Below are 14,794 nucleotides of genomic sequence, written 5' to 3'. Positions count from 1 at the left end.
GCATAATTACTTTCAAATTACTCTCCTCATCTGCCATTAGTCAGACAAATAGCAGATTTTACTCAGAACTCAGGCCATTTGTTGCCATGTGTCCCCTACAGAGTTTTGGTTAGTCTTCAGGAGATAACCTGAATTACCTGAGCAGTAAAGACTTGTATAATGTTACAAAAGATTTCTATTTCAAATAAACTTTTTGAACTTCTAATCATCAAATAAATAAATAAATAAATAAATAAACATTACATTTCTGAGGGATCATGTGACACTGAAGACTAATGGCTGCTGAAAATTCAACTTTGCCAACACAGAAGTCAATTAAATTACATTTACTTTTTTTAGAGCTGGGTTTTGACAAATTTCACATTTTGACTGGATTCAGATTCACAAGCTTGGAATTTGATTTAATTTCGGATTCGATTTGATTAGATATTGATTTTTTTTTTTTTTTTTTTTTGGATATATATCAAGTACAGTACATGTCAAATTTGGTACAGTTGGTACTACATTACTATAATATTGAAGGTTAAGTTGAAAATAAAGGTGTATAGAATATTGAAGAACAGTACAAATTATAATGGATATGTTATATGGTGCATATAATTGAAGTTCATTTTTGAAGCTGACTAACAAGTTTATGGTGACCAAAGGTTTTTTTTTAGGTAAATGTGATGTTAGGTGAATATCAGTGTTGGGGAAAGTTACTTTTAAAAGTAATGCATTACAATATTGCACTACTCCCCAAAAAAGGAACTAATTAGGTTACTTAGTTACTTTTTATGAAAGGTAATGCATTACGTTAATTTTGTGTTACTTTTTAATCTGGGCTGGGCTTGCTTATTTGTTTTTAATATCAAAAAAGTTCAGCCTCATGCTAAAGAAAATAAAATAAAAGAAAAATCGATAATATTGACCCATACAATGTATTTTTGGCTATTGCTACAAATATACCCATGCTACTTAAGACTGGTTTTGTGGTCCAGGGTCACTTTAAGTGTAGAACTACAGTAACCATGTAACATCAGTCCACTGAAGGCAAGTTTAAATTAGAACCCAAGTGCAGTTTATTGGAACAAACGTGAAATCCAATCAAACAATAATCCAAACAATGACTTGACTCGAAACAGACTTGACCATGAACAGAAACTCAACAAAAGCAGATTACAACTTCAATACACGACAAGCAACAATGGCAACATGAGGGCTACTTTCTCTTAAGTTGGCCTTATTTATTACTTTTCTATGTCTGATTTTCTCAATATTTCATGAATTATTGTTGATGCTACATTTTGCGTTACCGTTTGATGTTACCCCACATTTTTCATGTTCATTGTAAGCGTCCTTGAGCTACGGAAAGGCGCTTTATAAATTAAAAGTTATTATTATAATTATTATTTCCAAACCCACATGGCCCTGTGTGAAAAAGTGTTTTCCCTCCTAAACGTAATAACTGGTTGGACCACCCTTAGCAGCAACAACTGCAATAAAGTATTTGCAATAACTTGCAATGAGTTTGTTACAGCGCTGTGCAGGAATTTTGGCCCACTCATCTTGGCAGAATTGTTGTAATTCAGCCACATTGGAGGGTTTTCGAGCATGGACCACCTTTTTAAGGTCATGCCACAGCATCTCAATAGGATTCAGGTCAGGACTTTGACTAGGCCACTCCAAAGTCTTCATTTTGTTTTTCTTCAGCCATTCAGAGGTGGATTTGCTAGTGTGTTTTTGGATCATTGTCCTGCTGATGAACCCAAGTTCGCTTCAGCTTGAGGTCACAAACAGATGGCCGGACATTGTCCTTCAGGATTTTTTGGTAGACAGCAGAATTCATGGTTCCATTTATCACAGCAAGTCTTCCAGATCCAGAAGCAGCAAAACAGCCCCTGACCATCACACTACCACCACCATATTTTACTGTTGGTATGATGTTCTTTTTCTGAAATGCTGTGTTACTTTTATGCCAGATGTAATGGGACACACACCTTCCAAAAAGTTCAACTGTTGTCACGTCAGTCCACAGAGTATTTTCCCAAAAGTCTTGGGGATCATCAAGATGTGTTCTGGCAAAACTGAGACAAGCCTTTATGTTCTTTTTGCTCAGCAGAGGTTTTCGTCTTGGAACTCTGCCATGCAGGCCATTTTTGCCCAGTATTTTTCTTATGGTGGAGTGATGAACACTGACCTAAACTGAGGCAAGAGAGGCCTGCAGTTCTTTAGATGTTGTTGTGGGGTCTTTTGTGACCTCTTGGATGAGTCGTCGCTGCGCTCTTGGGGTAATTTTGGTCAGCCGGCCACTCCTGGGAAGGTTCACCACTGTTCCATGTTTTTCGCCATTTGTGGACAATGGCTCTTACTGTGGTTTGCTGGAGTCCCAAAGCTTTAGAAATGGCTAAACACTTTTTCACACAAGGCCACGTGGGTTTGGATTTTTTTTTCCCTTCATAAAAAAACTCCTTCATTTAAAAACTGCATGTTATGTTTACTTGTGTTATCTTTGATTAATATTTGAATTTGTTTGATGATCTGAAACATTAATGTGTGCAACATGCAAAAGAATAAAAAATCATTAAGGGGGCCAACACTTTTTCACACCATTGCATTTCTTTAAATTAAAAAGTAATGTGTTACTTTACTACTGTAGTTACTTGAAAAAAGTCTGATTACGTAAATATTACATTAATCGCATTTATGTTCAGTTGCTCAATTCTTTTTTCATGTTTCAGGTGGTGACATTACTGATAAGGAACTGGTTCAAGCTGGATTGAGAGGGTTTATTGGCTGCTTGTCCTCCATGCAGTTTAATCAGGCAACCCCTCTGAAGGCAGCCCTGCAAAACAGCCAAAGCCCGTTAGTTACTGTTATCGGCCGTCTGGAAGCATCAAGTTGCGGGACGATATCCAGCTCGAACACTCTGAGCAACACACACACACTATCAGGTAAATGATCCTTTTTAATAGTTTCCACACAGCTCTCTGTAAGGAATAGCAAAATCCAGTTCTTTGTCTTCCTCTCGCTCTCGTTGTCTGCTCGCAGATGACTCAGCAAAAACAGGCCGAGGCGAAGACCCACTGAAAAAGGCTGATCAAAATGACTTGGCACTAATCGGAGGTATAGATCCCCATGATACTGTGCTCTGGGAAAAACTTTTCAAAATAATGCCCAGAAATGACAAGTAATAAAGCATCCTTAGAAATGAAACCGTACAGCCTCATACATCTTTAGTGTTATTTCATGCTGTTCTCATTTGTACCGCTGCAGCACTGCATTATAGAGCGATCAAAATTTTAATACATCTTCCATTTATTCTCAAGATACATTTATGAGAGCCAAAGCCACATCGTTATATTCAAGTAGTGAATCAATGAAATTATTCATTACTTAGCATTCTTTGTATTTCTAAAAAACAGGAGTGGTGGCTGCAGTGGTGTTCATCACCCTCTGTGCGCTGGCCGTCATCATCCGCTTCCTTTATCGACACCGACGGACTCCGGCGCCCTCCGGAATCACCGGGAAGACGCACCGACCCAGCATGGAGCATCCGCCGTACCGGGCCGCGCTGGACCTGCACAAACCCAACCACGACAGCAAAGAATACTACATCTGACCTCGCCGTGTCGTGCCTGGCCTTTAATCGAACAGCCTGTCGCCAGTGTACATGCTAGCAACCCCACCGCACTGTATTATCTACACTGCAAGCTGAGCAGCCAATCAGAGGCCAGCATCGACTCGACAGGCTGTGGCACAAGAGATGTTTTTGTTTGTTTGCTTATTTTCTATGAGGAGAGTAAAGCTTACGTGAAAGTAAGTGTGCACCGGTCTCTTGGATGATGACAGAGCTGTATATTGTTATTTTACGGGCATAATAATAGGTTATATATGCACAGCACACACACTTTCCAAGCGTACAGCACAGCAGGGAGGGCTGAAGCATCACTCTGAATTGTCTTTATCCAGTGTGCCTGCTCAAACCTGTCTGTCTCAGAGCCCGCATATAGAGTGGGCTTAAGCTAATGGACTGAAACCCCAGCGGAGAGGGTTCTGAGAGAATGGTTTTGTGGCAGGGCGGCGGACCTTCCCAGACGTTGTTTTTAAAGGATCGATCATCGCTCAACATGTCCAAAAAAAACAAAAGATTAAAGACGTCCGCATCCGACAAGCCCGCATTTGATGTTGAAACTATTGACTGGCGCGAGGAGCCGTTAAAGGCTGGGATTAACCACCAAAGGACTATAAGAATATATCAGTGGTGGCTGAGGGATGGAATATGAGTCATTTGTGTGTATCCCAATTCCCATGGGCCGGGCAGATTCAGGCAGTTTAATTCTCTTTCCCACCGTAATCGAGCCGGTCTCGCAACTGAGCGTACCCAGCGTTCCCCGGGAACCAAATCTCGTCCTTATTGAAGTGCATTATATCTCCTGACTAAAAAAAACAATACAAAAAAAAAAAAAAAGAAAAAACACGCTTTCTATTGAGAATGAATTCTATGGCTGTTTTTTTTTTTTCTATATGACTATTGTAAATGAATGATGTACATACATTTCATAATTATATTTAATAAATGGAGCTTTCTAAGAGCTTATGAGTGCAGATGACCAATTGAAATGATTTTGGTATATTTATGCAGAAATAATGTGTGTATGGCAATGTGCTCTCATGGCTCAACCATAAGGATAGTTTCTGCCCGCTGAGATGGGCCGTTTTTACTGGCTCAACTGGCTAACTTCACATTTTTATTCATTTAAATTGAGAATTTTAAGTTGCATTTTTTACATTTTTTTTTTTTTTTTTGTAATTTAAAATATATATATAATTTAATAAATTCATAGTTTACATTTTAAATATTTTACATATGTGACCTTGGACCACAAAACCACTCATAAGTATCACTGGTATAAAATATGTGTCAAAATTATCGATTTTTCTTTTATGCCAAAAATCATGGATATTAAGTAAAGATCATGTTCCATGAAGATATTTAGTACATTTCCTACTGTAAATATATAAAAACTTTGCATGCCTGTTTGGAATCATGTTTTTTGCTCACAGTTTTCAAATTGGCTTTTGTATGCACTTGACCATGCCCCTTTTCTAAATGACTCAGTTACAGCTACCCAAAGTGTATAGTTCAACATTATTTTGATAATTTTTGATCTAGTGAGTCTAGAGAATTGTACTTCAGTGGTTTTACTGAGTTTGAGTGAAAAACCTAGGACTAAAAAATCTAGGGTTTTTTACCTAATTGAGAATATTTAATCAACGATTTGAATGGCAGCAGTGATTCTTGAGGCAAATTTGCTCAGTGTGAGGAGATCTATCAAAGGATATGAATATTGTGTGAATGTGTGAAACACCATGTGATTGTATGTGAAGCGTAAAACTTGTTTGCACCATCTAGTGGGAAATTTTTATTCAAAATTCTTGGCCGATGGCGACCATGTTTTTCAAGATACGTCAATGTCCTCATAGACACTTGTGGCACTTTGGACAAAGACACTGCATACCAATTTTTAAGTCAATCAGACTTATATATACATTTTATTTTTTTTTTACTGTAACCCCAGATTGAGCTCTTACATATGTGACCCTGGACCACAAAACCAGTCATTTTTTAAAATTAAGATCTTTGATGTATGGTTTGTTAGGATAGGACAATATTTGGTTGAGATATTTTTTGAAACTATTTGAAAATCTGGAATCTGAAGGTGCAAAAAAAAAAAAAATCAAAATACTGAGAAAATTGTCTTGAAAGTTGTCCAAATGAAGTTCTTAGCAATGCATATTACTTATCAAAAATTAAGTTTTGATATATTTATATTAGGAAATTTGCACAATATCTTCATGGAACTTGATCTTTACTTAATATCCTAATGATTTTTGGCATAAAAAATTTTGACCCATACAATGTATTTTGGGCTATTGCTAAAAATATACACATGCTACTTAAGACTACTTGAGGTTTCGTGGTCCAGGGTCCAAGGGTCCAATGTGTTCCAAGTTTGGTGGAAATATATCTTTCCATTTAAGAGTTATAGGCATTTTATGAACGTTTTGGCATCCCATCGCAACGGTGAGTCAGAATTTTTTGGGGGGGATAATTATTAATATTTATTGTCCAAAGAAACTTTCTGCACTGGTTTGGCTCTGATTAGTTAAAAAAAAAAAAAAAAAGAAAAGAAAAAAAAAACTAGGACTAACTCACAAAAGTCAAAAAATCAAAAATTCCAGAAAATTGTCGATCAAATCTGAGAGCTGAATATGGTTTAGGAGTTATGAGCGATTTCGTACTTTTGATCGCTGTAGCGCCACCATCAGGCCAATTGGGCCAAGCCTTGGTGACGTTGTAGACGGTGTGAGTGCTACCATCCCTCCAATTTTTGAGTCTCTTATGGTTATGGTTATCTCTTATGGGACTTATGGTCTGATCTGCCAAATCAGTTTTAGCTGGAGAATGATCCTTAGCCATTCCAACAATTACAATAGGGTTTCACATGCTTAAACTCCAAATAATAATTATTTTCTATTATAATGTGTTTTAAAAAGTGCTTTATTTTTGTGATTTTCAGCTTTCAGCTACCACTATGGACTTCAGTGTCACATGATCCTTCAGTATAATTTTTATTTCTCTGATTTGATGGTCAAGAAACTGTCAATATTGATCACTTTAATGTAAAAGTAGTAATTTCTTTCAAAAATAGCTTCTTAAAAAATAGACTCTAAACCTTTAAATGGTAGTCCAGGTTCAAAAAATATTACATATTATAGCACTGGTAAATACCCCCTGGCCAGCAGACTATCCATATTGAGCCCTAGTGTATTTCCATACTTCTCTTGTTATTTCTGCAGTGCAGTTTACTGTACCTAGTATGCTATTTTTCTGTATCCATGTAACACAACCTGGTGAAATGTGTGGTATTCAACAGAGCACATTGTGCTGGCTACTCTATTCTACAATGCAGTCTGTTTGACCTTCTATTTCCTGTGTGTCAAATAAACTGCTAGTAATATAAGCCAAGATGGAGAAGAAAGAAGAGAGAGCGAATCGATTGAGAACCCTTAGGATACAGTGGTAATGAAACAACTTCTCTTGGCCATCTGCCGTAACAGGTAGGCTGTAGACAGAGCCAAACAACACCTCTCAAAGCGGGATGCACCTGATTGTCTGACAATCACAATGATCGCACCTTCAAAACAAGCCCTCTGTTATAGGCGGCTTCACAACATGTGAACACACTTGACTGAATTTAGACTAGAAGTCAAAGTGTGGGCAGACATTACTGGGTTTGGATTTCTTGTGTGCTTAAAAAACATTGAATTTGCTGGATTGCTGTGTGTGTGTGTGTGTGTGGATGTTTGAAATTAGATAAATATAAACTGTGCATTTTCTTTACAGAAGTACTTTTCATGGATAAAATTCAGGACAGTGAAGAAAAAGCAGCCAAAGCCCAACATACATTGAAACACCAGGAATGTTGGAAAAGTATCCCATGATGCACCTCATAAAATTGGTTGAGCAGGTCAAGAGCACACAGGGATGTTATCGAGGCAAAGGGTGGCTAAAAGGTTTTCTTTCTTTGTTGTTTTTTTTAAAACAAATATGGACAAACCCTGTAATTTGGGGTGGTTTAAGCCAGTTCTGGGTAGTTTTATTAAACTCAGATATTGTTTAAAAATTACTGTATGGCTGACTTAAAATGAACCCAAAATAGGTTGTGAATTAAAAATCAGACACAATTACTAGAGGCTTCAGCAATAATTATGAATAAAGGTGATTCATAACATTAAAAACTGTTAATTATTACATTTATTAAACATATTAATAAATGCTAATTTATTTAAGCAATAAATATAGTACTTTTTAAGCAATAGTTAGTTAAATAAAACTACCTAGAAGGCTGGGTTAAACAGCTGTTAACCCAACAGCTATTATTGTGATATTAGAATTAGAAAGTATAATTTTTTTTTTTTCGATTTTAATATATATTTTTAAATGTAATTTATTTCTGTGATGCAAAGCTGAATTTTCAGCTGTCATTACTCCAGTCTTCAGACATTTAAAAAAAAAAAAAAGTTTTTATTCAACAAGAATTTATTTAATAGTGTATAATGTTTTAAAATGTATTTTATTTTTATTATTTGCATTTGTTTACTTATTTTTTATTTTATTTATTTATTTTATTTATTTATTTTTAAGGCTGTATTTATTTTGATTTATACAGTAAAAACAGTAATATTGTGATATTATGTAAATTATATATTTTTTAGAATTTTTCTAATGTTTTTTTTTATATTTTTAAATGTAATTTATTTCTGTGACCCAAAGCTGAATTTTCAGCAGTCATTACTCCAGTCTTCAGACACTTAAAAAAAATAATAATAATAATTTTCATTCAACAAGGATGTATTAAAATATGTATAATGTTTTAAAATCTATTTTTTATTTACTTACTTATCTTATTAATGTATTTATTTATTTATTTGTTTGTTTGTTTGTTTAAATAAATGTAATTTAATTGATTTTTTTTTTTTTTTGGTAAGAACTCTCACACTCACCAAATACAGTAAAAACAATAATATTGTGATATCATTTAAATTAAAAAATGTTAACCTTTTTTTAAATGTTCTACTTTAATATATATTTAAATGTCATTTATTCCTATGAATTTTTAGCACCATTACTCCAATCTTTTTAAAAATAATTATTTTTTAAAAATAATAATCATATTTTTAGGGTGTATAAGGATATATTCAAATATATTTGATGTTTTTAAATATTTTTTATTTTAAATTATTTTTTATTTATTAGCTTTTTTATTTTTATGTTTATTTATTTTATTTATTTATTTGTGTATTTATTTTGGAAAAAAGTCTCACTCTCACCAAGTCAGCAAGTCACAACACAAACAGTAATATTGTGATATTATTTAAATTTACATTTTTTTAAAAATGTCTCAAAAGTTTTCTATTTTAATATACTTTTAAGTGTCATTTATTTATGATGCAAAGCTAAATTTTAGCATCATTACTCTAGTATTTTTTTAAATAACGGTCATAATTTAATCAACAAGGATATATTAAAATGTGTATAATGTAAAAATAAATATATATATATATATATATATATATATATATATATATCAACTAAAAATATTGCTGTTTAAATAAATGCTGTTGATGATCTTTCTATTTAAAAAAAAATGCATTATACACAATTAAGCGAACACTGATAATAATAATACACCTACATTGTTGTAATAATTAAGGTCCAATAATAACTAAACACATTTTCTGAAGGTTTGTGATACTGCGGACTGGTATAAAATACAGTGAAATACTACTAATTAAAAAAAAATTCTAAAAAATGTAGCCTTGGTGAGCATAAAATACATTAAAATGTTTTTATTGTTTAACATTTGTGGTCAGCACATAGCTTCCATCCATGTGATTTCATATTTTTTACGACATCAATATGTAGAAAAAAATATTACAAAAAAGATAAGACTACAAAACCATGAGAAATGTATGGATGAAGCATTTCTACACAGGCTAGTGTTTCACAAGACTAACTTGTTCAGCTATTCTCTCTGAGCCAGATAAAAGAAAAACAGTTTGTGTGGGGGAAAAAAAACCTGTGAAGATTGAATTATCGATGAGTCCAAATTCAATTCGCCCCAAATATGAGTGGATATCTGGAGAAAAGTCTAAAATGCAGCATGCAGAATAATGCAGCCGCAGTAACCTGAAAGTGGGTTTTCAAATACGTTTTTAATCAACACCTGAACCCTTAAAGCAAGAAGAGAAAGATAGTGAAAGGGAGATAAAAAGCAATAAATTGCTCTTTCTTCTCTGCATGGATATTTGGCTTGAACAAAGGCTGAAAAAAATAACCAATAAAAGTTCAATTGCATGTCATATTCATTTTTAACGCATTCACGGATGCATCGCGCCAGAAGTACATTTGCGGTCATAAGTAAGGTGGATGAAAGCTTTGGGCAGCGCAATTTAAGTGGCAGTCTGTTGATTGAATATGTTTGAGCCACCCAATTACTATAAAATACAATTATAGTTCCCATTGATTTTAATTGGATGCACAGTGGACAGTGGAACGCCAGGAGCAGAGACTAAATCACTGCTGGTGACTAAATCTCTTTTACTTAATGCCTTGATTAAACCCATCACCCTCCGCACTTAACAAAAGCAAAACAATTTTGATACCGTCGATCAGCCTCTGGGGAGGCCAGAGAAGCCAATTAACCTTGCCTGCCATTTACTTTGGGATGAGATCTGAGGGAACTCTAACCCAGTGTGTCGTCTGTTATCTGCTCATGATCTCGTGGGGGAAAGCTGGCATAAATCTCGTAATTAATTTTTCTTGGAACTGGCTGCATTTTGAAAAAGTCAGCTGGACCGGTGGACTTCGGGGTGGCTGGTGTGAGTTCTGGCCAGCGGTCATGAAGCTCAGGAAGTTTAAGCATACTTGTGTGTTTTTAGCTAGATTAATTGGTGGAGTTGGCAGCTTCATCTGCGTTGGCTTGAACGAGTGGTCCAAGTGAAGGTTTAATGGAGTTGCAGGAAAATATCACTAACATTTAGGTTTAAAACATTCTAGTGCAGACATTGGATAAAGAGAAAATTGACAGAAAAATAATAGTATCTATCTATAATATCTAATATATAATATCAAAATGTTTGCTGTCAGTAAGATTGATTGATTGGTTTAATTAATTAATTAATTTTTAATACTGAAATTAAAAAAAGTAAATAAATTAATACAATCTTACAAACCAATAATATTTAAAAAAAAAAAATCTTTAAACACCAAACATTTTGAACTATAAATTATAATGACATATTCAATAGAAATCTTTTTATTGGTTAGATTTTTATTTATTTGTTTTTAAATACTGATCGAAGTAGTATACAGGATACAGAATTCTAATTCTATTTCTGGGGGATAAAAAATAAATACTGACAACAAACATGTTGTTGTATTAAATAAATAAAATCGTACTAACACCAAACATTTTGAACTATATACTGTATTATAATGATATATATTCATTATATAGTTCAAAATGATTGTTGTCAGTTAGATTTATTTATTTATTTATTTATTCTGATTGGAGTAGGATACAGAATTCAAATTCAGAATTTCTGGCGGGAAAATAAAATCATATACAATAAACATTTTGTTGTATTAAATAAATAAATAAAGCCTTACTAACTCCAAATATTTTTGAACTATATACTGTATTATAATGATATATATTCATTATATAGTTCAGTAAGATTTGTTTAGTTAACCCCTTAACTGTCACCCGTCCGCTCTGTGGGATGCCTAAGTTTCTTCACCATTTTACAAATCAATCCTAATCTAATCATGACAAACGATATATTGTTGGAAAGGTCTAAGGCTCCTAAATAGATATTTGACATTTTTTGTGTGTTACAAATTATGTAGGAAAAATAATAGATTCATTTATGACAAGAGTGCACCTCGAAAATCTACTTGATAACAGGAGTTCAGACCTTTGTCACAAACAGACTTCCCTGTTGCCTTTTTCTCGATCATACTTTAGAAATCATAAGAAGTGATATGTCAGATGAAAACTTAAAATATCACAATTCACCCTTTGAAAGCCATTTTAAAATCAGACAATGAATTTACATGGAAAAAGCACATTACATTCATATTACAAAATATTTTTGTTCATGAATAATACAAAATTAGGTTTGAATTCTTCATTTTCATGTCTCTGTTCAGAAATGGAAGTGACAGTTAAGGGGTTAATTAGTTATTTTTAAATACTTATAAGATAATTTCTGTTCACAACTCTAAATATTTTGACATTTATAATAATAAAATTATTATTTTTAATAAATAAAATCCTACTGACAACAAACATTTTGTTGTATCAAATAAATAAATAAAATATACTAGTTCAAAATATTTGTTGTCAAATAGATTTAATTTATTTTTTTTATTCTGATTGGAGTAGTATACAGGATAGAGAGTTTTAATTCTTAATTTCTGGTGGGGAAAAATTATAATAATAAATAAAAAATAAAATATGACTAACACCAAACATTTTAAAATATATATTACTATGATATATATTCATTATATAGTTAAAAATGTTTTTTTTTTTTTTGTCAGTTATTTATTTATTTTTAAAATGCTGATTGGAATGCAGAATTCTAATCCTTAATTTCTGTATTTCTGAAAAAAAAAAAAAGAATAAAATCATGTAGACAACAAACTTTTTAAAATAATAATAATAATAAATAAATAAATAAATAAATAAAATCTTTATAACACCTAACATTTTGAACTATATATTATAATGATATATTTATTATATAGTTCAAAATGTTGTCCGTTGAAAAAATGGGTAGTTCCAGTCCTTGATTCTGATTGGTTGAATTACACTACACATTTGTTTATGTTTGTGTGTTGCTCAGCAACCATTTTGTTGGAACCACAACTGCTTCTGAGGAACGACATTGTTTGGTGGAAGAATACTGTTTTTATTTATATAATTACAGTTTTATTTTGTGAAACCTTACTACATATATGGAATAACCGTTTCATAAAAGCAATAAGCCCCAAGAAGGTAATATAGGCCAAATTGGACTTTAGTTAGTAAGATTATTTGATTTCATTAATCATTTGTTTTTATATTTTTTAATGCTAAATTTTTAATTCACATTAAATCAAAGATGACAGTAAAAACATTGTTTACGATGTTTAAAATGTTTCTCAAGCATGAAATCAGCATAGCAGAATGATTTCTGTAGGTTCATGTGACACTGAAGACTGGAATAATTCAGAAAATTCAGCTTTGCCATCACAGGAATAAATTAAATTTTTAAACATAATAAATCAGAAAATGTTATTTGATATTGTAATAATGTTTTTTCCAAACCATTTTGATGTAGTCTTTATGGGCAAAAGACATTTTGACCTATACATTTATATATATTTTATTATTTTTATTTATTTATAGCAAAACGTGTATTGGGACTAAACACTTGTGTTTCAATTAATGAATTGAATGCGTGCCAATGAGTCACTTTCCCATGTTACACAATCACATGTGCCGACGTCTGAACACAAGACACTGTTTTGTATACTCAAGGCTGCTAGTAAATCTCAAATTGCAGCAATATTACCTGAGCCTCCACACACTTCAATTTGCAAACTTGGCAGGGTATGGGAAATGAGGCTCCACTGTAGCGCGGAGGGGTACAGTCACACCTGTTCTCACACATACACACACTTTACATCTGGCGGCCATCGCTTGTTTCTGCCAGCTACGAGAGTCATTGATTACTCAAGCAGGATAATTGTGTAAATTTACTGCAAAATTGCCTCTGCCTGTGCAGTTGAGTAACTGGAGCTTGAATGTCTTTTTTTTTTTTTTTTATGTTGTTGCTGACAAGCTACAGACTCTGTGCTCAGCACGTCTCTGAAACGGCTGGATGTGCCGGGCAACATCTTTTCCCATCAGGCATTCCCGCTGATCGGCCCCGCAGGCGTACACAGATGAACCCATCCGCGATGTGTTTTCACCGGCCTCTGCTGCGCGGGGAAGCATATTTATCATACACGTTTGTTAGAGCTTGGAGTTTAGGGTGTAAATATTCATGATCTACAATATCAGACTGTTGCCTGAGAGCAATGCACCATCAGGGAGGTCAAATGGATTCTGCTCGATGTGGAGTTCGCTGTTGTTTGTGCCAAGCAGCATTGGGAGGAACGTTCAGGGTTCAAGTTAAGCTCAATCGACAGTGCTTGTTGCACATTTTCTATTAGCATAGAAAATAAGAGTTCTTTTGTTTTTAATAAGCTTGGAAGCTTGTCTTTAATAAGATTGGAAGTAAACAGTCAATGTCAACATCTCTAATCTCATTTCATATTTTTGTTTAAGCACTTTCTGTAAAGTAGAACTTCCAGAATGAAAAATTCCTGATAATTTTCTCACCCCATGTCTTTCCTTCTTCACTCGAAAAGAAATTAAGGTTTTTTTTTTAAGGAAAACATTCCAGGATTTTTCTCAATGTAGTGGACTTCAATGGTGGACACGGGTTGAAGGTCTAAATTTCAGTTTCAATGCAGCTTTAAAGGCTTCACAATCCTAGCCAAAGGATCAAAGGTCATATCTAGTAAAGCAACTGATAATTTTCTAAGAAAATTACAAATTTATATACTTTTTAACCACGAATGCTCTTCTTACATACAGTGGGGCAAATAAGTATCTGCACTGCCGATTTTTCAAGTTTTCCCACTTACAAAGAATGGAGAGATCTGTAATTTTCATTGTAGGTACACCTCAACTATAAGAGACAAATTCTAAAAAAAAAAAAAATCCAGAAAATCACATTGTATGATTTTTAAATACTTATTTTTTTACATTATTGCATGAGATAAATATTTGATACAATAGAAAAATAGAACTTAATATTTGGTACAAAAAAAATTTTGTTTACAATTACAGAGGCCAGACTTTTCCTGTAGTTCTTGACCAGGTTTGCACACACTGCAGCAGGGATTTTGGCCCACTCCTCCATACAGGTTTCCTCCAGATCTTTCAGGTTTTGAGGCTGTTGCTGGGCAACACAGAGTTTCAGCTCCCTCCATAGATTTTCTATTGGGTTCATGTCTGGAGACTGGCTAGGCCACTCCAGGACGTTCTTCAAATGTGTGTGTCATTGTCATGCTAGAAGATCCAGCCACGATCTCGCGATACATGGCCCCATCCATCCTCCCCTCAATACGGTGCAGTCATCCTGTCCC

At 33.7% G+C, this 14,794-nt stretch overlaps 1 protein-coding gene across 1 annotated transcript in view; it reads left to right on the top strand.

The window, feature by feature from the left end:
- The window catches only part of cntnap5l (contactin associated protein family member 5 like), a 92,986-nt gene extending 88,412 nt beyond the window's left edge, over positions 1–4,574 (top strand). The window contains exons 22-24 of the mRNA XM_073825334.1: positions 2,721–2,933; positions 3,031–3,105; positions 3,405–4,574. Coding sequence (XP_073681435.1) covers positions 2,721–2,933; positions 3,031–3,105; positions 3,405–3,601 — 485 coding nt within the window. The 3' untranslated portion in view covers positions 3,602–4,574. The remainder of the gene's footprint in view (positions 1–2,720; positions 2,934–3,030; positions 3,106–3,404) is intronic.
- The last annotated feature ends 10,220 nt before the right edge of the window (positions 4,575–14,794 follow it).

The sequence above is a fragment of the Garra rufa genome, chromosome 20 (genome assembly GCF_049309525.1).
Source record: "Garra rufa chromosome 20, GarRuf1.0, whole genome shotgun sequence".
Lineage (NCBI taxonomy): Eukaryota > Metazoa > Chordata > Actinopteri > Cypriniformes > Cyprinidae > Garra > Garra rufa.
Note: the sequence above shows the minus strand (reverse complement) of the source record. Positions and strands in the feature narration are given on the sequence as shown.